The sequence below is a fragment of the Sciurus vulgaris genome, assembly GCF_902686455.1.
Source record: "Sciurus vulgaris genome assembly, chromosome: 1".
NCBI classification, from domain to species: domain Eukaryota; kingdom Metazoa; phylum Chordata; class Mammalia; order Rodentia; family Sciuridae; genus Sciurus; species Sciurus vulgaris.
Window position 1 is genome coordinate 14,222,966 of NC_136461.1, and position 25,286 is coordinate 14,248,251.

Below are 25,286 nucleotides of genomic sequence, written 5' to 3' on the forward strand. Positions count from 1 at the left end.
CACGGCCTGACCATCCTTTCCTAGCCAGGCTTAGTAATCCCAGCTGCTCAGGAGGCTGAGGCAGGAGAACCACAAGTTCAAAGCCAGCCTAAGCAATTTATCCAGGTGCTAAGCAACTCAGGGAGACCCTATCTCTAAATAAAACACAAAAAAGGCCTGGGGATGTGGCTCAGTGGTTAAGCACCCCCAAGTTCAATCCCCAGTGTCAAAAATAAAAAATAAACCTTTTCTCTTTTTCAAAAAGTTGATTACCTCGGGTATTTTATCACAGTAATAGAAAGCTGACTAGCACACTGAAGAACAGGAAGTGAACAGGTAAATCTGCCTTCCCTAGAAGACTTTTCCAGCCAGGTGTGGCTGCCTGGGAAGATTGGTCTTTCCACAACACACCCAGACTCACCTGCTGTCATCGTGGGAGACAGCAGTTGTCCCAACCTTTGTTGCTACAGGATGCAGAACTCTACTCTGTGTACCATTAGAAATGACTTTGGGACATATGGCACACTCTTCCAAACTTTTTCAACAACGTGGGTAGAAAATTTTTAAAAAGAAGAAACTGGAAAAAAATATGCCAAGATATTAACATCCATTAAAGTTCTACTTATTTGGAATATGAATGATTGATTTTCTCTCATACATATTTGTGGATTTTTAAAAAAATTTCCAAAACAGTAAAAAACTAACAAAAAAATTAAGAAAAAAAATGATATAGCAAAATGGTTAAAGGTCTGCGCTTTGGAGTTGAACAGGCTCCAAGTCATGTGGCCTTGGGCTAGGTATTTCATTATTCTGAAACTCAGTTTCCTCATCTGTTCAATGACAATGACAATATCTACCCTGGGGGATTGTTGTGGGGATGGAATGAAACAATGTGACATCAAAAGTCCACTGTTTGACCCTCAGTAAGGTCTCCATAAATGTCACCTCTTCAACTTTATTAAGGGTGACAAATTTTGGTCCTGTGAGGATGGATTTGATTTTTGTAGAGTCAACAGTCTTTTAAGACCAATTTGTTGATTCCTTTAATATTTATTACTGTATACTAAGGCTGGGACCAGTTCCTGGGGACACATCAGTGAATAGGACAAAATCCCTGCCCTCAGGGACCTCTCAGTCTCAGTGGGAAAGTGAGATTTTTTTTGTTGTTTTGTTTTGGCTCTGGGGTTTGAACCACCGAGCTCCATCCCCAGCCCTTTCGTTTTATTTTGAGACAGGGTCTCACTAGGTTGTTGAGGCTGACCTCAAACTCATGATCCTCCTGCCTCAGCCTCCCAAGTTACTGGAATTACAGGTTTAGAGATTATAGTACTTCATGGTAAGTGTCACCCAGGGGGAAAGCTCTGGGAGCAAGTGGCAGAGGGAGGGAAACTTGCTTCAGGACAAGGCTGCCCAGAGGTACACAAGAAGGCTCACCCAGGTAAGGACTGGGGTTCGAGAGGGGTGAAGATCAGGCTTGGCTACAGGGTGGGCCCAGTGGCTTTACACTTCAGTCAGACTGAGGAAAACACTCTTCAGAGAAAGATTCCAGAAACTATTTGAACAGTGTCCTCTTGGAAGAACAGACTTCTTTGTCCAGGGGCTGGGACATTCGTTTAAAATAAAAGCATTTCGTTTTTCAGCTGAGGATCTGGGTCTGCAGAGCAGCACATACACTGCTGTTCAGCACTGTCTGGGTGTCTTCGGATCCTACGGCACAGTCCCAGATTTCCATGGAAATAAATAGAAGCATATATGGTCCCACAGCTCTCGCCAGCTGCCGCTGGCTGCTTATTAAACTGCATGAATCTTTAGGGTTTCCTTTTACACAGCTATAATGACAGACACTGGGGGTACTTCAGCGACTGTGTCTGAGATGAAGCCAGAGCATGCTGTTCAAAATAAATAGAGGGGCTGGGGATGTGGCTCAGCGGAAGAGCGCTTGCCTAGCATGTGCAAGGTCCTGGGTTCAATCCCCAGTGCCTCAGAAAGGAAGGGAGAAAGGAAGGGAGAAAGGGAGGGAGGAGGGAGGAGGGAGGAGGGAGGAGGGAGGAGGGATGAGGGAGGAGGGAGGGCAGGCGGGCCTGGGTCACAACTCAGTGGCAAAATGCCTGCTTAGAATGTGCAAGACTCTAGGTTCCTAGTAAAGTCCCACGCCTTGTAATATTTTGTATTTGATTTTATGGGCACAGAAACCAATGAGGAAGGAACACTCAGTTTCTCATGTTTATATTTTTTTGCGGGGGGGGAGGAGGAAGAATTAAGGGAGGACAAGTTAAAACTCTATGACTGAACAGGAAATAGCATATGTTACATTAGTGATCTATTTCTGTGTAATGAATCAACCTCACATTTAGTAGCTTAGGACAGGAATGTTCATGGTCTCAGCTTCTGCTGGCCAGAATGGGGGCCAAGCCAGGTCCTCTGTCTCCAGGTCTCTTACAAGGTAGCCATGAAGGTGGCGGCCAGGGCTGTGTCTCCGAAGACCCCTGGGTGTGACCTGCATCGAGGCCAGCCCACGCTGTTGTTGGCGGGTTTGGTGCAATGACTCAGTGCCCTGCTCTCCCAAGGGCAGGGGACAGGGTGGCTGGCTCCTCTTAGAACACGCCGGCAGTACAGAGGGCGAGGGAGCAGGACAGAAACCAGCGCCTTTGGGTAACCGGTCGCGGAAAGCAACCCACTGCCACTTTTGACACATTGCATCCTGAGAGGCAAGCCGCTGAGGCCAGCCGCACCCCAGAAGGGATTGCACAAGGGCAACTGCACAAGTATATGGGCATTCTTGAGATGTGGACACTGCCCGCGACCGAGTCAAAGAAAGAAAAGAGGAAGGAAGCAGAGGAAGGCGGCGGAGGGTGGCCTCACAGGGCCGGCTGGGGAGGAGCTTGCCTGCTCCAGAGGGGACCCTCGGAGGTGGCAGCGTCAGTGTTGCACCTTAAATAGCTCCATCTGCTGAATCAAGAAATAAAAGGCGTAAAGAAAACTGTCAGAGGGCTGGGCTGGGGCTCAGCGTGGAGCGCTTGCCTCGCATGTGTGAGGCCTGGGTTCCATCTCAGCACCACACACGAATAAATAAAATAAAGGCATTGTGTCCATCACCACTAAAAATATTTTTTTAAAAGAGTAAAATCTTTTTTTAAATTTTATTTTAGTTGTAGATGGACCTTTATTTTATTTATCTATATGTGGTGCCGAGGATCGGACCCAGTGCCTCACACATGGTAGGCAAGTGGTCTGCCGCTGAGCCACAACCCAGCCCAGAAGAGGAAAGTCAAAAGAAAGGAAGAAAAGAAAGAAAGGAAGGAAGGAAGCGATCAGAAAAAAAGATAAGTAAAAGAATGGAGTATTCTCCCTGGGCTGGGACTAGGCTTAGAGAGAGCAGGGTCAGCAGCTGGCTTCTTCTCATTACGAGCCTTTCTCCATGCACTGCCAGTGGGGGTTTTTGGTTGGTTGGTTGGTTGGTTGGTGGGTGGGTGGGTGGGTGGTTGGTTGGTGGTTGGTTGGTTGGTGATTGGTTTTGTGGCTCCAGGAAGGGACCCAGGCACACAGGTTCCCACTGAGCTACATGCCAGCACCGTCTGTGGTTTTTTTAAACCATGTGTACAAATTACTATTATTCCCAAGATTTTTTAATTTAAAAAAAAAAAAAAAAAAAAACAGGAGGATAAAAAAGGAAGGAAATGCATCTAGCAAGGACTTGGCATTAGTTCTGGGGGTGACTGCGGTAGTTGGTCTGCCGGGAGGGGCGCAAGGCGGCAGCTCCGAGGTCACCTTCGGGCCTCTGCACACCTTCCTTTTCTCCTCTCCAGACGAGTGACTGGTGTGATGGCAAGTTTGAAGCCTGTCACCGCGCCTTCCTCTCACCTTGCCCTTGGACATGAGCCTGCCCACTGAGGACTTACATTCCCAGATGGCTCTTAAACAAGGGCTGGGGGGGCTGGGCGCGGTGACGCACACCTGTAATCCCAGCGACTTGGGAAGCTAAGGCAGGAGGATGACAAGTTCGAAGCCAGCCTCAGCAACTTAGAGAGGCACTTAGCAACTCCATGAAACCCTGTCTCAAACAAAATGCAAAAAAGGGCTGGGGATGTGGCTCAGTGGTCAAGTGTCCCGGGCTCAATACCCGGTCCAAAAAAAACAAGGGCTAGGGACCTGCAGGCTCTAGGTGGAGTGCTGGAGACTCTAAAGTTTAAACATCACAACCTCTATCCTCACAGAGCTCAGACTTTAGAGGGGGAGGCAGAGATCATAGATAGACTGGATATCCATGATCTATGGATAGACTGGATCTAGTCCAGTCTGGAGAAGCTCAAAGAAGCCTTCTTGGAGGAAGTGACCCCAAATAATTCAGTACTGCTGAATCATAGAGGGCAGGTTAGGGGAATCAGCAAGAAAGACTCTAGGACCAAAGAGTGAGGAACCTTCCCTGCCACGCTAAGGAGATATCTCGGGCTTCATCCTGAGGGCAACGGGTGACACGCCGTGTTTGTTCTTTGACCAATCACTGCAGGGCAGCAAAGGCAGCAGACTGCACGGACCACTGATTGCCAGAACTTCTCAACAGGCAACGACTCCTGGCACCGCTGCCACATGTTCCGTCCATCTTGGCCCAGGCAACATGGAAACCTCACTGTCTACCATGCTCTGATCAAAACCCCAAAACCTCCAGCCCAGGAGCTTGGAGGAGCAGGACTGGGATCTGGCTGCAGCCTTGCTCTGTCAACAGTTTTAGCAAAATCCCCCCCACCTCAGCTGGCAATTTAGAGAGAGCATTTCTGAAACGCTCTGTGGATGAAAGATGTTGCTGCTCTGGGGAAATGTGTCTGTCTCCTGCCAGCAGGGGACGGAAAGCGCTGAAACGGTTCCAAGGGACACGGTCCAGAGAAGGAAGGTCAAACAGCTCTCTACAGTTCTCTCTCTTTGTCTCTCTCTTTTTTAAGTCTTGGCTTTTCCATTTTTACATTAGCAGCAGGTTTTTTTCCTCTCCCCCATAACCTTTGGAAGGTTAAATGATGCTTCTTAGAAACATTATATATTTTTCCAAAACTCTGCAGTGTAACCCACCTGCAGAGAAAGGCACAAGGATGACCACACAGTGGAGTACAGACCAGAACAGGATCCTGTGGCCTCGCCAGCACGCCCCCCACCCCCTCCTCCTCTCACTCTTTGGTCTGAGCAAATCAAAGCCTGCCTGGAACATATCCGGCGTGTAATAAATGTTCTGTGAATCAATGAGTCTCTCTTATAGAATTTTAAACCTGCAACGTAAACATCTCTTAGCAGAAAATCATATTCTCTGTCCTAATTTTCACTTTCTTGGGGTACCATGCCAGAGACAGGAGAGGTTAGGGGGGAATCTGGGAATGACCCCTGTCCCCCACCATACTAAGGAAAGACCTCCTTCCTAGGAGAAGAGACAGGGATGAATGAATCAGGACCATTGTCCCAGGCCCACCCTGGGCCCCTACCACGGGAAGACTGTGTCTGTACCTGAGGAATGAACCTGGGACCCCGCCGACCCCGCCCACCCCGCCAGAGCCTCTTTGTGCAGAAACCCACCTGCTTGCCTTTCTGGATGTCTGCCAAAGAATCGAGCTTCAAGCCGCGCTCGGCTCAGAGCTGTCAGAAGCAACTTAGGTTTTTCTACAGAAGGAGACGTGAATGAGTCCAGCGTACAATGGAAGGTTAATTAACAGCAGTCTGCAGATTTCATTTCCAGCAGGTGGTTACGCATCACAGGTTCTTTAAGTTTGTTCGAAGCTTAGGGGAACAAATCCAGAGGCTTATGAACAATGCACGCCTTAACTCCCGACAGCCAGCACAAGGTCCTTTAGCAAACATGGCTTACACCTGAGTAGTCATCACAGACCACCTGGCAAAAGCTGATGTTCCAGAAGATCAGAGAAAATCCTTGTAGTTAAAATACTAAGTATCCCAGAGAACCTCTCGTTCCTTCTCTGTAAGCACAAAAACAAAGATCTGTGATGGCCGCCACAGCAGATAAACAGATTCTAACTGTGAGACCCTTGTTCCAGCTGAGTTTCCATGGGCGAGCCTGCAGTCCCTGCAGTCGAGGCTTCCAGCCGTCTCCTCTTACGGTTCTCTGATGGGATCATTTCAAGAGTATTCAAAATCATAACTTTCAATTGTCTAAGATAAAAAAATCTGCCTAAGATCAATCATAAAATCAAAAACAATGTGATTTCCATTGTGACTCTATAGATAAATTGAAAATCCCTCTATTTATGTCTCTCCCAAATAAACATGACTGGATTTCACAAGGGCCTGCAATTCCTGCATTCAGGAAGATCCTCGTGAGAGAGGTCAGCGCATGTACTGTGCTAGCGTAGTGGTCCACCTGTCCCTGGCCAGGGGTCCAGCCCATAGCAGCACACCTGGGGGTCAGGACTCTTCAGAGATTGACACTCGCTGTCTACATGTCCCTTGACTTGGTATTTAAGGAGAAAGAAAGGCATGGAAAACTGGTGCCTTTCTCTGCCCTGGCCTTCTTTCCCAACACCTTCAGAAGAATCAAAGCAAGGACTGCCCAGGGTGGGGCTGTCCCTTAACATTGACTGACTCAAAATAGTGGAATGTACATCTTCAGTGTTAAGGAAAAGGGCTGATTCAAATGTGTACAACTTCAGGGCAAAGTTCAACTCCAGGTTTATGATGAGACAAAGTTCATGATTCAAATGAAGTTGTTTTAAACCATCAAGTGCCAATGTAGCTTAGTAAACTGTGACCTTTGTCAGGTTATTCCATTGTAGGCTCATTTTTTAAAAAATTTGAGACCATGAGTGAATTAGACTGAACTTTCAAAACAGTTTTCATTATATTATAAAGGTTTTTATTTAAAATGTTTACTAAAATATTATCACACAAGGGCTGGGGTGTAGCTCAGAGGCATGCACTAGGCCCTGGGTTCAATCCTGGGCACCAAGAGAAAAGCAAAATATCACACACAGAAAAGTGCATGAATCATGGTGTACAATGAGCGAATATTCATCACGTGACCTTCACAGATCTAGAAAGAGAACATCATCAGTACCCAAAAGTCTCTTTCCGTTCCTTTGAGAAACTACTCTCCACTGTCCTGACCCCTAACACTGCAGATCAGTTTCAACTTTACCTAAGTGCAATCAGTATTTACTCCTTTAGGTCTGCCTGTAACTCATCAGTGTGTTTACAGAATGCACCCATGATGTTGAATATAGGGATGGCTGTTAGTGCTCCAATGAGGAAGTAGACCACGATTTATCCAGTCTACTGTAGATAGGCATTGGGGCTACTTCCAGTTTCATACAAGGTTGAACAATGTTGCTCTGAACATTCTTGGGGAACATGTGTATGCATTTCTGAGCAGCCATAGCGAGGAGTGAAATTACTGGGTTCCCATTTGTATATCTACATGTACCCATCTCACATATTTACACATATGTATGTTTAAATCCACCATTTCAAAGGTAGATCCCTTTGCAGTTGCCTGATTTCTATACTCAAGCTTCCTATCCTTACGCAACCATGCAAATAGCCCTGAAATAAATGGGGTAGGCTGTGCCTTTCTCCTCAAGCAATGCAATGTGGGTCTCAAATCAGATAAATATCTCCTGGCCCTTAAGTTCCCCCAATCACACACACAGATACATGGCCACACCTTCAAAAAAGTTCTATCTGTCTTTAGGGTCTTTCATTCACAGTCAGCTTTCAGGTAAGGAATAGAGGTATCTAAGACTACAGGAACATTTGAAAAATGGCAGTGCCCCAAAATATACCTCCTCAGCTCAGGGATGACTTGGTGCCTGGTTAAAAAATAACCCACCAAACTGCAAATTGATGCAACCACTCTGAAAAGCAGTATGGAAATTCTTCAGAAAACTTGGAATGGAAACACCATTTGACCCAGTTATCCCACTCCTTGCACTTACCCAAAGGACTTAAAATCAGAATACTATAGTGATACAGCAACATCAATATTTACAGTAACTCAGTTAACAATAGCTAAGCTATGGAACCAACCTAAGTATCCTTCAATAGATGAATGGATAAAGAAAATGTGGTACATATATACAATGGAATATTACCTGGTCGAAAAGAAGAATGAAATTATGGCATTCGCTGTAAATGAATGGAACTGAAGGCTATCATGCTAAGTAAAATAAGCCAATCCCCCAAAAAACAAAGGCTGAATGTTCTCTCTGATATTCGAATGCTGACTCACAATGGTGGGGGATGAGAAAGACAGAATGAATCAGACATAACTTTCCTGTGTTCATATATGAATACACTACCAGTGTAACTCTACATCATGTACAAGAGTATGAAGTTATACTCCATGTATGCATGTCAAAATACATTCTACTGTCATGTAGAACCAGAAAGAATTAAAAATAAATAAATAACCTACCAAACAAACAAACCATGTAGACTTTCTTCGGATCCCAATTTGAATAACTAATACAAAATAATGAAGAAATTTTAAAATATTCACTGGGCATTGAATGATATCATGGAGTTAGTGTTAATCTTTTTAGAAGTGGTAATTTTTTTAAGTTGTCTCTTAGAAATAGACACAAGTATTAAATGAATTAATCAGATGTCTGGTTTAAAATAGTGGAACTGGGGATAGGAAGGTTTAAGTGAAGAAAAACAATGCCTATTGGTAACTGTTGAAGCTGGATGATGGGTAGTGGAGTTCACTATATGATCCTATTTTTGTGTATACCTGAAAATTCCATTTTAAAAACAGGACAAGAAAAGAAAAAAGAAACCGCTCAGTAATGAATCTGTTTATCATCCACTCCTAACAGCGGCGTTGGGTAAAAGGGCTCTGCCTTAAACCAACCTAGTGACTTTAGGCAAGTCCCTCTACATTCTGGGGATCGCTCATCCGTAAATGGTGACATCTGAGCGAGATTTCCCTTGGGGTCTCAACAAGCCAAGGGCCGCAGAGGAGCCTAAGAGCACTGGGGAAGGCAAGAACTCAACAGGCAAGAACTCAACAGGCAGGCAACTTTAACCTCAGTTCCAATACCTGCACGTGGCCTGGAACACAGCCCTTTCTCGCTTTTACCTATAAAAAATTAAAAGATGCAAAGGGTCTGGCACAGTGATTGATGATAAATATTTGTTTTTCATCTCAATTTCTCGATTTGGCCCAGAACCAGTGACGTCTACATCTAAAACCTGGCTGAACTTGGACCCCTTCCACCCGGTGCAAAGGGCAGGCCAGGTAGAGACGACCGACCGCTCAGGTGCGCACACAGCGCCCTCGCGAGTCGGGTTGAGGAACCGCCGTGGGCCCGGCCCAGCCAGGCCCCGCCCCGCCCCGCCCCCGGCGCTGCGCCTGCGCAGAGACGCCTCCCCAAGTTTGTTGTCACCGGTGTTCCAGACGTTTGTGGCGGTGGCAGCGGGACCGGGTCGCGGCGCCACCATGGCGGTGCGACAGGCGCTGGGCCGGGGCCTGCAACTGGGTCGGTCGCTGCTGCTGCGCTTCACAGCCAAGCCTGGCCCAGCTTGCAGCTGGGGAAGGCCCGGCCCAGCGGCCGGCTGGGGCCGCGGAGAGCGCCGGGGCCGGGCCCCGGGACCCGGCGCAGAGCCGCGCGGGCTCGGACTCCCAGACCGCTACCGCTTCTTCCGCCAGTCGGTGGTCGGGCTGGCGGCGCGGCTCCAGAGGCAGTTCGTGGTGCGGGCCCGGGGCGGCACGGGCCCTTACGGCCGAGCCGTCTTTCTGGCCTTCGGGCTGGGGCTGGGCCTCATAGAGGAGAAGCAGGCGGAAGGCCGGCGGGCTGCGTCGGCCTGTCAGGAGATCCAGGTGAGCGTGGGCCCGGCTGGCGCGAAGTCCCTGAGCCGGCGGGGCGGGGCTTATGTTGGAGGCGGGCCTGAGCCTGGGGTGTGGGGGGAGCCCTGAGTCAGGCAGGGGCGGGGCTAGATTCAGGGGCGTGGCTAATGGATGGACCCTCTTCCGGGGTTGGCTGGGCTATGGTTAGGGGTGGACCTGAACCAGATGGGGCGTGGCCAGGAGCCGAGGCAAATCTGGAGGCAAGCCCTGAGCCGGGAGGAAATTGGGGGTGGGTCGGGGGCGGGTCTTGAGTCTCCTGGTTTGGGGCGGGGCTATTAACAGGACCCTGACCTGTGATTGGACATTTCCAGGGTCGGGGCACTAGACTGGACTGGACTAAGTGCCTAGGCGGATCTTGGGTGCAGGATTCCGAGGGTGTCGATGGAGAGGACAAGAGCCTTGAGGTGGTGGGGGCTAGGGAGAAAGTTAAGGTCCAATTTTGAAACGTACTGGAAATTCCTTGGAAATCACCAGTTAAGGTTGATAATATTTCATCGTTGCGGATGTCCTGATATGAGACCAGCACCTCCCATTTATTTTACTGTTTTCCTTCCTCAAAACAGTAGATTTTGGAAGATGTGCTGCTAATTATAGCTCCAGTTACACCATGGCAAGTGACTTTGTATACTTCTTCTAAAAATTTAATGATAGCTAAATTATAACACTCATTTCTGAGATAGTTGTCATCCCTAATTTTTTGGAGGAGCACAGGTATTCAGATGAAGTGACCTGCTCAATTTTCTGAGCTAATAAAGGCCGTGGGCTGTGGTTTTCTAGAGTAAGTGCCCTTAACCACTGAGGCAGGGTGCCTCGCGGTGCCGAACTATTAGTAAGTGACATAGTTGAACCACAATAGAAACTATGCATGGCAGGAAAAAACAGACCAAACAATTAGCTAACCTGTATAGAGTTATCACTAGCAACTGGATATGACACATAGGGGTTCTTAGATTTTTAAAATGCTTAAAATAAACAGCCCAGAGACCTTTGTTTCTGCTCAAAATGCAATAGTCAGGGCCCTCCAGACAAACGAAACCAAAGGGGTGTGTATATTTAGAAGGATCTATTTTAGGACTTGGCTTCCTGTGGGCTGGCAAGTCTAAAATCAGCAGGATAGGCCAGCAGGGGCAGTCTGCAGACCCAGCCAGCCCTGCATTTCAAGTCTGAAGACTTGGTGGCCAGAATTCTGTCCTCTTAGAGGAATGTCAGTACTTTTCCTGGGGAACTTACTGAGTGTAGCCCTGCATTTTACAGGTTGGGGCTAAGACAGACATGCCTAAGGACACAGCAGGTTAAGGACCAAGCCGCATTTCTTGGTTTCCAGCCCAGTTCTAGTTCCTCATCACCAGAGTGTCTCATGTTTGAGTTCTCACAAGTTTGGGGTGACAGGTGACATCTGGCCTAATCCTCAATCTCAATCCTTGTCTTTTGCCATGACTTAACTGACAAAAGTGAAGGGTGGGAAATTTCATAAATTCTGCTTAAAATTAAAGAGACTTTTCTTTTTCCTTTCCCAAGCTTACCATTCACACACCCTTTTCTCCTCCTGTGTCTTAAATTTTTAACTACCCATTAATTTCACATTAAAAATTCAGGAATTTGACTTCTTTTGAACAAAATCACCACATCTGACCATTCTCGTACTAAAGTTCCATGTAGTCAGACTGGAGTAGAATCATGACTGTTCCCTGTTCTTAGATGAAGGCAAGTTTTTAAAAAGTTTATTCATAAACAAGGCAGAAGGCATGAGTTTATTTTGCAGAAGAGGAGATACAGGTGCCAGACAGGCATATGAAAAAGATGTTGAACATCTCTAGCCACTTGAGAAATGCACATTTAAAACAATGAATTCTATCTGCATATTTATTAGAACTGATAAAATAAAAAATAATGACAATACCAAATGCTGGTGAGGAAGTGGAGAAACTGGATCTCTTCTGTGTTGCTAGATGTAAAATGCAAAGCCATTCGGCAGTTTCTTACAAAACCAAAAGTATATTTGCCATACCACCCTGTCATTGTAGTCTTAGGCATTTACCTGGAGAAATGAAAACCATGTTTACACAGAACCTGTGCACAAGCAGATGCTATGGAAAACAGTATAGCAATTCCTCAAAAAATTAAAAATAGAATCAGCATGTCCAGCAATTCCATTGATGATACACCCCAAACACTTTAAATCAAGGACATGAACACATTCCAGTTCATAGCAGCATTGTTTACAGTAATCAAGAGATGGAAGTGAACCAGGTGTCCATCCACGGATGAATGGATAAGAGATATGTATGTACCCATAGAATGTAATTCAGCCCTGAAAAGAAAGGAGGTTTTGACATGTGCTACAACATGGATGAACCTCAAGGATAAATAGTGTATGATTCCACTCATAAGAGGTTTCTAGAGTATCAGATTTGTAGAAAGTAAATCATTTGTTATCAGACACTGAGGGAGAATGGAGAGCTGTAGTTTAGTGGATACAGAAATTCAGTTTTGCAGCATGAAAAAAGTTCTGGAGATGGATGGTTTTGATGGTTACACAGCAGTGTGGATGGGCTCACTGCTGCTGAATCCCACACTTAAAAATGGTTAAGGTGGCGGAGGCCAAGGCGACAGGATCTGAAGTTCAAGGCCAGCCTCCGTAACTTAGCGAGACCCTGTATCAAAATGGAGGATGAAAAGAGCTGGGGATGTATCTCAGTGGCAAAGCGCTCCTGGGTTCAATCTCTCAATCCCCAGTACCACTGCAAAGAAAAAAAAAAAAAAAGATGGTAAACTTTATGTTGTCTATATTTCACAACTTAAATAAATAAATATAACTTTTTAAAGAAGAACCTACACAAAATGATCATAATAGCATTATTCATAGTTTTTTAAATGTTAAAAGCAGCCCAAATGTGCTTCCACAGGTGAGTGGTCACACGAACTCAGGTACGTCCATGATAAATTCCCTACATAGCAGTAACACTACTCCCCTGCAACAACCTGAATGGCAGTATGCTTGGAAAAAGTCCCGAGTGTTACACACTGCGGCTCCATTTCCGCTAAGTCCCTTGACATGGTAACTACAGAGGTGGCGAACAGGTCAGGGGTTGTCCAGGGACAGGGGCCAGGGCAGGGCTGGTGGCGCAGGTACATAGATAAAGCCCAGAGGGTTCTTCCATGGTGAGGGAACGGTTCTGCAGCTTGATCGTGGTGGCGAGCACGTGAACCTGCTGAAATTGCACAGGGACACACACGCTGCAAGTTTAAAGAACAGTGGCAGCTGAGTAAGGGCTGTCACTATCTGTGTGCCAATGTCATGCCCAGGGTTTGATATTTCACTACTGCCACGTAAGCTGTCACCAGTGGGAGAAGCTGGGGAAGGATGCAAAGAACACCTCGTACGATTTTTTCACAACTTCCTGTGAGTCTATAATTATTTCAAGATAAAAAGTTTTATACACACACACATACACACTTATAGAGAGAGATTTCTCAAAAGCATGGTTGATATGCAATCACTGTACAAAATATCAGTTCTGTATAGAGTTTATAAAATTACTGGCAAGGTAAGATAAACTTGAATTTTTATTAAACAGTTCAAAGTTATAGTGAAAGTGGACAGTAGCTTAGTACTTAAGGAGAATTCCGGAAGGAAAGCTGCTGTGGGCTGGACATCAGAGATGGTTATAGAGAAGGAAGCACTTGAGTTGGTGGGTGACTCAGAGGACCGGGCAGAGGTGGGATGTAGACATGGGGGGCAGGGGACAGTGTAGCAGGGAGAGGTGTGGACATGCACAGCCAGCCTGGCAAAGCTCTGGGGCCGGGCAGTCATCCATTGGTATCCACAGGGGATGGGTTCCAGAACCCCCTTCAGATACAGAGTCCTTGGATGCTTGTCTTCATAAAATGACTGTGTTTGTGTACAATCTATGTACATTTTTCTGCATACTTTAAATCATCTCCATAACATAAATTGTTATAAACTATATATAAACTTATAAATTATAATAACTTATAAATGCCACGTTTATAGAATAATGACCAAAAAGTGTCCATGTTCTGTGCAATTGCGATTTTTTCTGAGTACTTTCCATCCGCGGTTGGTTGAATCTGGGATGCAGAGCCTGCATACACAGAGGCTGGCTGTAGTCAACCAGCCCCTGGTGGGTTGGGAATGAATAGTGTCAGGTGAAAACAGTGTGGTATGAGCTGCCCTGGAGCCAGCAAAGGGGCCGTGTGATCATAGGAAGCGTGGAGCTCGGTGTCCCAGAGGCGCTGCCTAGCTGGGTACCAACTCTGCAACCTGGTGCTCCTGCATGATTGGCCATGAAATTGGAAAAGGGCATCAGCAGATCAGACCAGCGGAGGGCACAGGCAGAGCCTAGGTGACTGGCGAAATGACGTCACCGCCACCTGAAGCGGGGACAGCCCAGATGTGGGGGAAGCAGCGCTCTCTTCCCCAGGGCCGCCCAGCACAGCCCTTGCTCCCAAGCAGAGTGGGCGGGCAGAGCCCTCCCAGGCAGAGATGGGAAGACGGGACTTGATGACAGCTCTCACCCCCTGGTCTCCCCAAGTGGCTCCCAAGTGAGGTCACTGTTGCTCCTGCACCCGTGGTAGGCAGGCGAGGGCTTCCCAGAGGAGCTGCCTCCACAGATGCTGGAGTCTGAGCCAGCAGGTTGAGGGCAGCCACGGGGCGTGTGCCGCTGCAGGACCCAGGAGCCCTGGCCTTGTGGCTGACTGGCTGTGCTCTGTGCTGGGTTCCAGTGGATGACCTCAAAGATACGAAGGAATGTGAGGAGGATTGTTCTGAATAAAGAGGGGCAGGATGGCCTGAGCTCAGGACAGCAGTCAAACCCACATGGTCACTTTTATTGACCCCGCCTCACTGTCCCTCCCCGACTGTGCCCTTTCCCCGGGCATGGCAGGCTCCTGGCCCAGTGCATTCTTTTCTCCTTACAGGCAATTTTTACCCAGAAAAACAAGCCAGTGCCTGACCCACTGGACACGCAACGCTGGCAGGGCTTCAGGCTGGAGGACTACCTGATAGGACAGTCCATCGGCAAGGGCTGCAGTGCTGCCGTGTATGAAGCCACCATGCCTGCACTGTCCCAGCATCTGGAGAAGGCAAAGCCCATCAGGCCTCTTCCAGGGAGAGGCCCGGATGTCACCCAACAAGGAGAGGAGAGGGAGCAGGCTCCGGGAGCCCCAGCCTTTCCCTTGGCCATCAAGATGATGTGGAACATCTCGGTAAGGAAGGGCCGTTCCTGTTCCAAGCAGGTGTTTCTCCATATGCCAATCATGGTGGACCTGGTGGAGTTTTTTCCCTGGAAATACCTAGGAAAAGACACGTTCTCCACCCACAGAAAAGGGGCCTAGTTGGTTAGGCTTCCTCATCCTCTCTGGAGAGTCTGAAGCTGCATTTCTCCAATTATAAGCTGCCCACAGCCACCTAGGGATCTGGTTTAGCAAGTCAGGATGGGGCCACAGAGCCTGAGGGTCTTTACAGCAAGCTCCCAGGTGATGCAAGGGCTGCTGGTTAGTAAACCACACTCGGAGGAGCAAGTGCCTAGACGACATTTAGTTCATTTCAGGTCACCATATGGCCGCTCTCTGCTACCCCTTCTGTGACCTGCCTCCTGGAAAGGAGGAACCCTGCTCCTCTGCTGTGAACCCCGTAGCCCCACCTCCAGATTGAAGGCTTGCTTGTCACCTCCCGGCTCTCAGCTCTGGCAAGGACTCAAGGCTTTGGAAGATTTTTCCACCACAACACCAAAATATTTCTATTTAATTTTTTAACCTTGCCATTGCAAGATGGGTCCAGAAAAATTAATCAAGACCCAAAGTTCTCACTCCTGCCCAAAGCATCCCTCCAAGGCTAAGGAGGCAACAGCTCATGCTGGACCTGGACCTGCAGTTTCTTGGTAAACTTGGGGTATGAAGGTTATTAGACTGTTGCGCTCCAGACTGGGTCAATAGCCAGCAAGTAGCCGAGTCCTTTGCACGTGAAACCTCCAGTCGTAGACTCAAATTTCCACTGGGGGGGTGTGGTCGATGTCACATTCACAAAGCAAAGGACTGTCAATTGTTATATGATTTTCTTGGTGCTTAACAAGCCACGTAGTCCTGAGAGTTGTTCATAATGTAATGAGTAAGATCAGGTGCTCTTCTTCCTCCTGGGGTTCTGTGTGTTGGGGGTCAGGGAAGGCTGCCATGATCCTGAACACCTTAATTCGGTTGGAGTTTTTCTAGCTCTGGTCTGTCTGCCAAAGGGAGCCTGCAAATGGAGACGTAGTGACCCAGCAGTTTTGAGCTAGTGGTGGCCAGAGGAATCCATGGGAGGAAGAAGCATCCATGTCCTGACCATGCTGACCTCTCCTCCTGCCCCAGCACCTCGACTACCAAGGGGCCTGGGAAACGTCCTCTGATTTGGCATGGAGAGCACCTCCCCTCTCTCTCCCAGAGGGAACTAGGTTGGCTTGCTGCTGCTTATCTTATCTTGAAGGTCAAAGCCAAATCTAGGCAGCAGTTGTACTGATCCGGATCACAGGCAGGCTTGGAACTCTGTGCCCCACTTCGTCCTGTGTAACTGGATGAACTATGGATGTGTTCCAGGCGGGCTCTTCCAGCGAAGCCATCTTTAGGAAGATGAGCCAGGAGCTGGTCCCAGCTAGCCGAGTGGCCTTGGCTGGGGAGTATGGAGCAGTCACTTACAGGTGAGTGTCCTCAGCCCTCACAGGTCGGAGCTCGTAGTGGTTAATAAAGGCTTGCTCAACCACGTCATGGATAATGAATTTTCAGTTAGTGGGTGATTTGGTTTGGGAAAGATTGAGGATCTTCTGAATCCAACTAGTGATGCAAATGGCTAATTCACACTGGAGCAGGTAAGAGAAGGGCATCCACACATGCCCCCTGGGAACGCGGGGAAATAAATCAGTTCTGATTCCTAAGCAGTGCACAGGTGGAGCGCCACCTAGTGGTGAAAATGACTCTCCCCATAGGGGGAAGTTCCAGTTATATCCGCAGACACCTAATGAGGCCAAGAGTTTTTTGGTAGGGTACTAGGGAAATTGAGGAGCACTCGGTCACTGAGCCACATCCCCAGCCCTATTTTGTGTCTTGTTTAGAGACAGGGTCTCACTGAGTTGCCTAGCGCTTCGCCTTTGCTGAGGCTGGCTTTGAACTTTCGATTCTCCTGCCTCAGCCTCGCAAGCAGCTGGGATTACAGGCGTGCGCCACCGCAGCGGGCACCAAGAGCTTTTTAAAAAGCGATGTGAACCCAGCCAGGGCAAAGCACAGTAAGTGCTAGAAGAGCACATGCTGGGTTGCCAAGGGAGGGGGACACTATAGGGCAGGGCCCCCTGGGCCTCGCTGGGGAACAGTCTGAGCTGTCCTGGGAAGGATGAACCGGCATTTCCTGGCAAAAGAGCAGAGGAAAAGGTGTTCTGGGCAGAGGGAGGAGGGGACAGCAGCCCGGCTTCAGCTTCGTCACTCCCGTCAGCAGGTCTCAGTGAAGCCTGCGCTCACGCTGGGGACAGAGGAGACACCTGTGCTCCCCTGATGCCTGTATGGCGCCACTGCTGCTCTGGGTTCCCGGGAGAGCTGCTTTAGAGGTCTCACTTCTGTCAGGAGCAAGAAGCCAGAGATAGGAAGCTGAGCTCCAGGTGGAAAGCCTCTGGGGCCGGGGCCGCTGTGTGGCGAGCGCCCTGCACCATGGCAGCAGTGGCTGAGGTGGCTGAGGACTGGGCTCTCCCCACAGCGTCTGCAGGCGGCCCCTTCTGCTGTCAGCTGACGTGGTGCCGCCACATAGCTGTGACCATGGTGACATCGCCTGCCCAGACCGCCCACCTGCCGCTGTCACCCCCTGGCTGTTGTCATGGCATCGTCACCACTGGCTTGAGGTCAGGGTGCCTGTGTCGATGTTCTGTGCCCAGCCGTACCGCAGCGCCACGCTGTGTACCCGGGCGCAGAGACAGGGCCGGCAGCTGTACTGGCCTCAGTGCTGCTGTGCGCTCGGGCCTCGCCACTGCCCACCTCACGTCTCGTCCTTCCCCGGGAGCTCCAGGGCCTCCTGGGGGTGCGCCTTGCTCAACCTGGCTGCTGCAGGTCGGGTCTCCCTTGGGACCCGCCCCACACGTCTCCCGGGCCCAGCCCACAGTCTGCCTCAGAGCTGCCTTGACACCTGCCTGGGCCCCACGGCTTCCCGCTGTGGGCCAGGTTCTCCTCCTAGTGCAGTGACCTGAGGGCAGGAACTGTGCTGTGTGGAGTAGGACCAGTGACCCAGGAGAAGGCGCAGCACAAGGTCACACCACGGACGTGTCCACAAGGCCCAGAGTGCGCAGGGACGGGCAGGCCTCTGCTCTCCGTGTTGTCGCTGCTCATCTCTGACCTGCCGCGCCCCCCTCTTTACCTCAGCCTCCTTGCTTCCTCCATGGCCCTTCTGCTTCTGCCAGCCTGCGGCCTGCTCCCATCTTGGCTTTCCATGGCTCCATCATATTCCAGGTGTCCTTCTCCTCAGCTCCATTGCTGACTGGCCAGCTTCCCCGTCACACTCCTAAAGAGAGAAGCTGCCTGTCCTTTTCCCACTAACCACTTGGATCTCGGATGTGCCATCCACTCACTGCCCTTGGGGCAGGTCACCCTTGGTCCAGTCAGCAGGCAGAGCCACCCTATCCAAAACGTGGCTGCTGAGCCTCACCAGGGCCGTGGGTGTGGGGCTTCCTGGAGGAAGAGAGGGCCTGGCAGGCAGGCGGTGTCACTGCTCCTAACCGCTTCTGTGTCCACGGCAAAGTAGAACCACAGAGGTGACTGAGGGGGGGTCCCTGTCCCTGCAGAGCTAAGATCGTGAGTGGATGCCCCTCTCCCGTTAGATCACAAACCCACAAGGGTTTGTCCTCTGATTAGCGCCACAGCACCCTGGCATGGTGACGAGGACACGGTGTGAAAACAATAGACATTAGTTGAATCAAAAATTGTAGCAGCCACCACTTGCTGTTGCGCTACTGACGTGACTTAGGTGCCCTGGTGTTTCACTACCTTAGACCTGGCGCTTGGCCCTGGGCCAAGAGAAGGCAGGGAACTTGGCCAGGACTCACGGCACGGGCCTGCACCAGGCCGAGTCCAGGGTCTCTGCACCACTGTGTTCTGCCACATGGGATGGACGGACAGATGGAGGGAGGGACAGATGGGCTGAAGGAGGGACTAGGGGAGTCATAGAATGTGGCGAGCCATCTGCACTGAGGTTTGGACCCCAACGCCAGGTACAATACCTGGAACATGGCAAGCCTGCAATAAACATTTGGTAAATAAATAAGTGAGTAAATGAAAACCTGCTTTTGCTGTGGCCTTAGATCATTATCTTCCAACTGCTGTCTCTGATACATTGTCCCATTTGGCCGAATAGAAAATCCAAGGGAGGGCCCAAGCAGCTAGCGCCTCACCCCAACATCATCCGGGTCGTCCGCGCCTTCACCTCCTCTGTGCCGCTGCTGCCCGGGGCCCTGACCGACTACCCTGACGTGCTGCCCCCGCATCTGCACCCTGAAGGCCTGGGCCACGGACGCACGCTGTTCCTCGTCATGAAGAAGTAAGAGGCAGGGCGTGGCAGGGCCCAGGCTGGTCCCTGCCCTCAGAGGTTTCCCGGGGGCTTCCGGGAGAATAAGCTGAGCAGAGAGAGCGTGGACCCCAGAGAAGCCTGCCTTTGGGATGAGTTCTTGGGAAAATGAGGTGCTTCTCCGTGGCTGGCACTTCCTCTTTGCCCTCTGCGTCCCGGCTGCCCAGCAGGTGTTTAAGGGCTCTGCACCGTTCAACATGGGGAGCCGCGGTGATTCCTAATCTCTGGGTAGTGGGCCGGTGGGAACCATGAGAATATGTGAGAAAAAGGAAATAAGGAGCCCCAGGAAGGGGACGAGGAGGGTCTGATCCTAACTGACCTCGGTGCTGGGGATCGTGCTGTGTGACAGCCACGGATTTTGTCACTTCCCACCAGCTACCCCTGTACTCTGCGCCAGTACCTGCGCACGAACACTCCCAGCCCCGCCTGGCCACCATGATGACCCTGCAGTTACTGGAAGGCGTGGACCACCTGGTCCAGCAGCGCATCGCGCACAGAGACCTCAAATCCGACAACATTCTGGTGGAGCTGGACGCAGGTAGGGGAGCTGCGGCATCAGGGCCCTCGGGGTCCATTTTGATTTTTATGCTGTGTCTTAAGCCATCGTGTCCTCACTTGGCTCCATTCTCAAGAGCCAGGCAGCCCCTCCTCCAGAGGCAGGCTCTGTGACAGCCCAGGTCCCCCTCCATTGCCCACTTCTGGAACAAGAATCTAGTGCTGCAGTTCTTCTCGAATAAAGCAGATGAGAGGGGGTCCTTGGCTCAACAGGAAAGAAAGAAGTTTTCCCACAGCAGGAGTTGTCCAAACGCCAGCCCAGCTGCCCTGCAGACAATGAGCCCCACCCCTGGAGGCGTTCTGGTAGGAGCCACCTGCCTGCCCGGACACTGCAAAGGGGATTCACACACCTGGTGGATTTTTAAAAAAAATTTATATATGTATGTATTTCATTGTTGATGGATCTTTATTTTTATCCACTTATTTATATGCAGTGCTGAGACTGGAACCCATGCTAGGCGAGTCTCCACCACTGAGCACGACCCAGCCCCCGATGCATTTTTGAACTAGAAGATTTTAAAGAATTAAATGACTAAAGGAACTAGCTTTTTAAAGAAACCATGTGAATTCTTTTTACAGATAACTAATTCCTAATGCACCTGTTTCTTAGGTTTATTCGGATTTCAAACTCAAATCCAAATCTTCTGGGATATAAGTGTCCCTTTGGGATCATTGGAGTCAAGACAGCTCCTTTGGTCTGGGACGACCCCAGTTACTAGAAAATTAATTACTAGAAAGTTATTAGATGGAGCCCAACTTTTTTTTTAATTTATTTTTATTGTAAACAAATGGGATACATGTTGTTTCTGTTTGTACATGGAGTAACAGCATGCCATTTGCATAATCATACGTTTACATACGGTAATGATGTTTGATTCATTGTTATTTTTTCCTTCCCCCCCACCCCTCCCACCCCTCTTTCCCCTCTATACAGTCCCTCCTTCCTCCATTCTTGCCCCCCTCCCACCCCCCATTATGTGTCATCATCCACTTATCAGTGAGATCATTCGCCCTTTGGATTTTTTGAGATTAGCTTATCTCACTTAGCATGATATTCTCCAATTTCATCCATTGCCTGCAAATGCCATAATTTTATTATTCTTATAGCTGAATAATATTCCATTGTATATATATACCACAGTTTCTTTATCCATTCATCAATTGAAGGACATCTAGGTTGGTTCCACAGTCTGGCTATTGTGAATTGAGCAGCTATGAACATTGATGTGGCTGTATCTCTGTAGTATGCTGATTTTAAGTCCTTTGGGTATAGCCGAGGAGTGGGATAGCTGGGTCAAATGGTGGGTCCATTCCAAGTTTTCTAAGGAATCTCCACACTGCTTTCCAGAGTGGCTGCACTAATTTGCAGCCCCACCAGCAATGTATGAGTTGTACCTTTTTCCCCACATCCTCTCCAACACCTATTGTTGCTTGTATTCTTGATAATCGCCATTCTAATTGGGGTGAGATGGAATCTTAGTGTACTTTTGATTTGCATTTCTCTTATTACTAAAGATGGTGAACATTTTTTTATATGTTTGAGTAGATCTTTTATATGCTTGTAGATCTTCTGTGAAGTGTCTGTTCATATCCTTAGCCCATTTGTTGATTGGGTTATTTGTATTCTTGGTGTAGAGTTTTTTTGAGTTCTTTATATATTCTGGAAATTATCACTCTATCTGTAGTATGAGTGGCAAAGATATTCTCCCACTCTGTAGGCTCTCTCTTCGCATTGCTGATAGTTTCCTTTGCTGAGAGAAAGCTTTTCAGTTTGAATCTATCCCAGTTATTGATTCTTGCTTTTATTTCTTTTGCTATGGGAGTCCTGTTAAGGAAGTCTGATCCTAAGCCAACAAGGTGAAGATTTGGACGTATTTTTTCTTCTATAAGATGCAAGGTCTCTGGTCTGATTTTGAGGTCCTTGATCCATTGTGAGTTGATTTTTGTGCAGGGTGAGAGATAGGGGTTTAGTTTCATTCTGTTGCATGTGGATTTCCAGTTTTCCCAGCACCATTTGTTGAAGAGGCTATCTTTTCTCCATTGCATATTTTTGGCACCTTTGTCTAGTATTAGAAAATTGTATTTATTTGGGTTTGTGTCCGTGTCCTCTATTCTGTACCATTGATCTACCTATTTTGGTGCCAATACCATGCCGTTTTTGTGACTATTGCTTTATAGTATAGTTGAAGGTCTGGTATTGCAATACCCCCTGTTTCATTCTACCTTCTACGGATTGCTTTAGCTATTCTGGGTTTCTTATTCTTCCAGATGAATTTCATGATTGCTTGCTCTATTTCTATAAGGTACGTCATTGGGATTTTAATTGGAATTGCATTGAATCTGTATAGCACTTTTGGTAGTATGGCCATTTTGACAATATTAATTCTGCCTGTCCAAGAACGTGGGAGATCTTTCCATCTTCTAAGGTCTTCCTCAATTTCTTTCTTCAGTGTTTTGTAATTTTCATTGTAGAGATCTTTTACCTGTTTGGTTAGATTGATTCCCAAGTATTTTTTTTTTTTTTTTGAGGCTATTGCAAATGGAGTTGTTTTCCTCATTTCCCTTTCAGCTGTTCATCACTTGCGTATAAAAATGCTTTAGATTTATGCGTGTTGATTTTATAGCCTGCTATTTTGCTGAATTCATTGATGAGGTCTAGGAGCCCAACTTTTATCAAGTCCTTTGGGGACTCTGTGGGCCTTTACTTCTTGAAGGCACCTCCATGTCCCTGTAGTGGCCCTCCTCGTCCCTGTAGTGGCCCTCCTCTTCTGCTCTCTGGTGAGCCGGCTCCATCCAGGCCTTGCTGCTGGTCTGCACCCCTGGGCCAGCACAGTCCCTGTTAGCCCACTTACCCATGTCTTGGTGGCTCTCATGGGGACCTGGGAGGGTGTCAGAGCAGGTGGGGGGAGGGTGGGCGGCTTACCTCTGCCTGCTCCTTCGCAGATGGCTGCCCCTGGTTGGTGATCTCCGATTTTGGCTGCTGCCTGGCTGACGAGAGCGTCGGCCTGCAGTTGCCTTTCACCAGCTGGTATGTGGATCTGGGCGGGAACGGCTGCCTCCGAGCTCCAGAGGTGAGTCTCGCTGTGCACATCCTCTATCAGCACAGGGGTTCACCACGTTCCCCAAGTGACAGAGAGACGCGAGGTTTCCTTCCCTGCCACTGTGCCCTAACCCGGGTCTCCCTGCATTCCCAGTGCATCCACTAGGCAGCCTCAGCGGATCTTCTAGGTCTGAGCCAGAAGTCACTGAGTCCTGGGCTCCTTGAGAGTTCAGATTAGCCTCTGGCTTAGGGGACACGCAGGAGCATGAACCGGTAGAACTGCCAGTGCTATGACCTCTCACCCTCTGCTTCCGGAGCAGGTGTCCACAGCCTGTCCTGGCCCCAGAGCAGTGATTGACTACAGCAAGGCCGACGCCTGGGCAGTGGGAGCCATCGCCTACGAAATCTTCGGGCTTGCCAATCCCCTTCTATGGCCAGGGCAGGACCCACCTTGAAAGCCGCAGTTACCAAGAGGCTCAGCTGCCCACACTGCCTGAGTCGGTGCCTCTGGACACCAGGCAGTTGGTGAGGGCACTGCTCCAGCGAGAGGCCAGCAAGGTGAGGCTGTCCCCCGGCTTTGAGGGTGACCGTGTGGATCTCAGTTCACGTTCTAGAGCACAGTCGGCTTGGGCAAGCGCTAACGTGCCAGGCAGAGCCTCTGTGTTACACAGGTAGAGGCCCAAGTCCAGAACCAGATCGATTTTGAGTGAACAGGAGCAGGGGAGCTGTCCACCAGATCGTGGTCAGAATTCCAGCAATTCGATTCTCCTTGGCTTTTTTATTCTGTTTTTCGCCATGCCAGGGATTGAACTGGGATCTCACACACGCTGGGCAGGTGTGCTACCACCTGGCTGCAGCCCCAGCTCTTCTTGGCTCGTTTAGTTTCTTTTTTTTTTTTTTTTTTGTGGTGCTGGGGATCGAACCCAGGGCCTTGTGCTTGCAAGCACTCTACCGACTGAGCCATCTCCCCAGCCCTTGTTTAGTTTCTTAGTGACTCAGAGGGAAGGGGATGCGCTTTTGAGAAATGGTTAATGGAGATGTAACCTACGCAGAGCGCCAAGATCTAATCAGGCAGAGGTGGGGAAACAACCCCAGAAGGCAGATCTGGACGTCTGGGCCTTACTGTAGAGACACAAGGCCAGTCTGTCTGCTGGTCGCGCTGCTTTCTGCTGACCTCTCATGGCCCAGGGCCTGCTGTCTTGATCACAGCAGGTGCTCAGTGAAGGCTTGTTCAACTAGCATCTAAACCCAGTTATGAAGTGAAGTAATGAGAGACTACATAACCCAGCCTGGTACAAGGGATCAGGCAGAGCCTTGTGCCCAAAGGCTGTGCCAACACTGCATGTGCCAACATTCATACCTAAACACGTGCGGAAGCCTGGAGCCCAGCCAGAGCTGCCAGTGCCAGCGAGGGAAAGGTTTCAGGAAGGGGCGGTACAGGGGGAGACGGGTTGGGGCCAGAGAAGGGACAGTAACAGAGTAGGCTGAGTGCCTGTCCCCTGCTGTCCTGAGCCTCAGCTTCCCTTCCTGTTGCAGAGACCATCTGCCCGAGTAGCCGCAAATGTGCTTCATTTGAGTCTCTGGGGCGAGCAGGTTCTAGCCCTGAAGAATCTGAAACTAGACAAGATGATCCGCTGGCTCCTCCACCAATCGGCTGCCGCCCTGTTGGCCCACGGGCTGGCGGAGAAGAGCTGCGTGGAAGCAAAGCTGAAGGTGCTGTTCCTGGCCAACCTGGAGTGCGACACGCTCTGCCAGGCAGCCCTCCTCCTCTGCTCCTGGCGGGCAGCCCCCTGATGGCTCTGCGCCAGCGGGTATTAGTAAAAGGACTCAGCGGCATCGTGTGGTGATGGTGTGAGTGTCAAGGGAGGGCGGGTGGAGGTCAGAGGACAAGCTGGGCAGAGGGGCTGGTCAGCCAGGGAAGGCCTTGGGTTTGGCAAACGGCGGGAACACCTGAGTCAAAGTTCAGCTGGCTACTGACTCCAGCTGTGCGTGTGGGTTTGGACGAAGCCTATAGCCTGAGCCAACTCAGGTTCTCCTACCTGCAAGATCAAGACGCTGGTCCGTATCAGGGGCGCTCCAAAGAGCTCTCCAAACACGTGGGGCTGTCTGAGGGCTTTATTTATGGACACTGAAATTTGATTTTCACGTGTCACCAAGTTTTATTCATTTTTTTATCGTTAGGGACATAAAACACTTTTAGATCGCACATGTGGGTCAGACTGGCTCACAGGCCAGTGCGCCAGGGCCTGGGCTAGTGAATTCACAAGGCCTCACTCCACGAA

The 25,286-nt window shown here is 49.3% G+C and overlaps 1 protein-coding gene across 1 annotated transcript; it reads left to right on the forward strand.

Moving 5' to 3' along the window:
* Window positions 1–9,321: 9,321 nt before the first annotated feature.
* Window positions 9,322–24,840, forward strand: PINK1 (PTEN induced kinase 1). The gene is given in 10 exon segments (XM_079150555.1): window positions 9,322–9,790; window positions 14,759–15,046; window positions 16,412–16,512; window positions 19,200–19,382; window positions 19,785–19,828; window positions 19,831–19,947; window positions 22,908–23,035; window positions 23,325–23,426; window positions 23,428–23,562; window positions 24,541–24,840. Coding segments are annotated over 10 exon segments (1,737 nt in total). The 5' UTR covers window positions 9,322–9,409; the 3' UTR covers window positions 24,799–24,840.
* The last annotated feature ends 446 nt before the right edge of the window (window positions 24,841–25,286 follow it).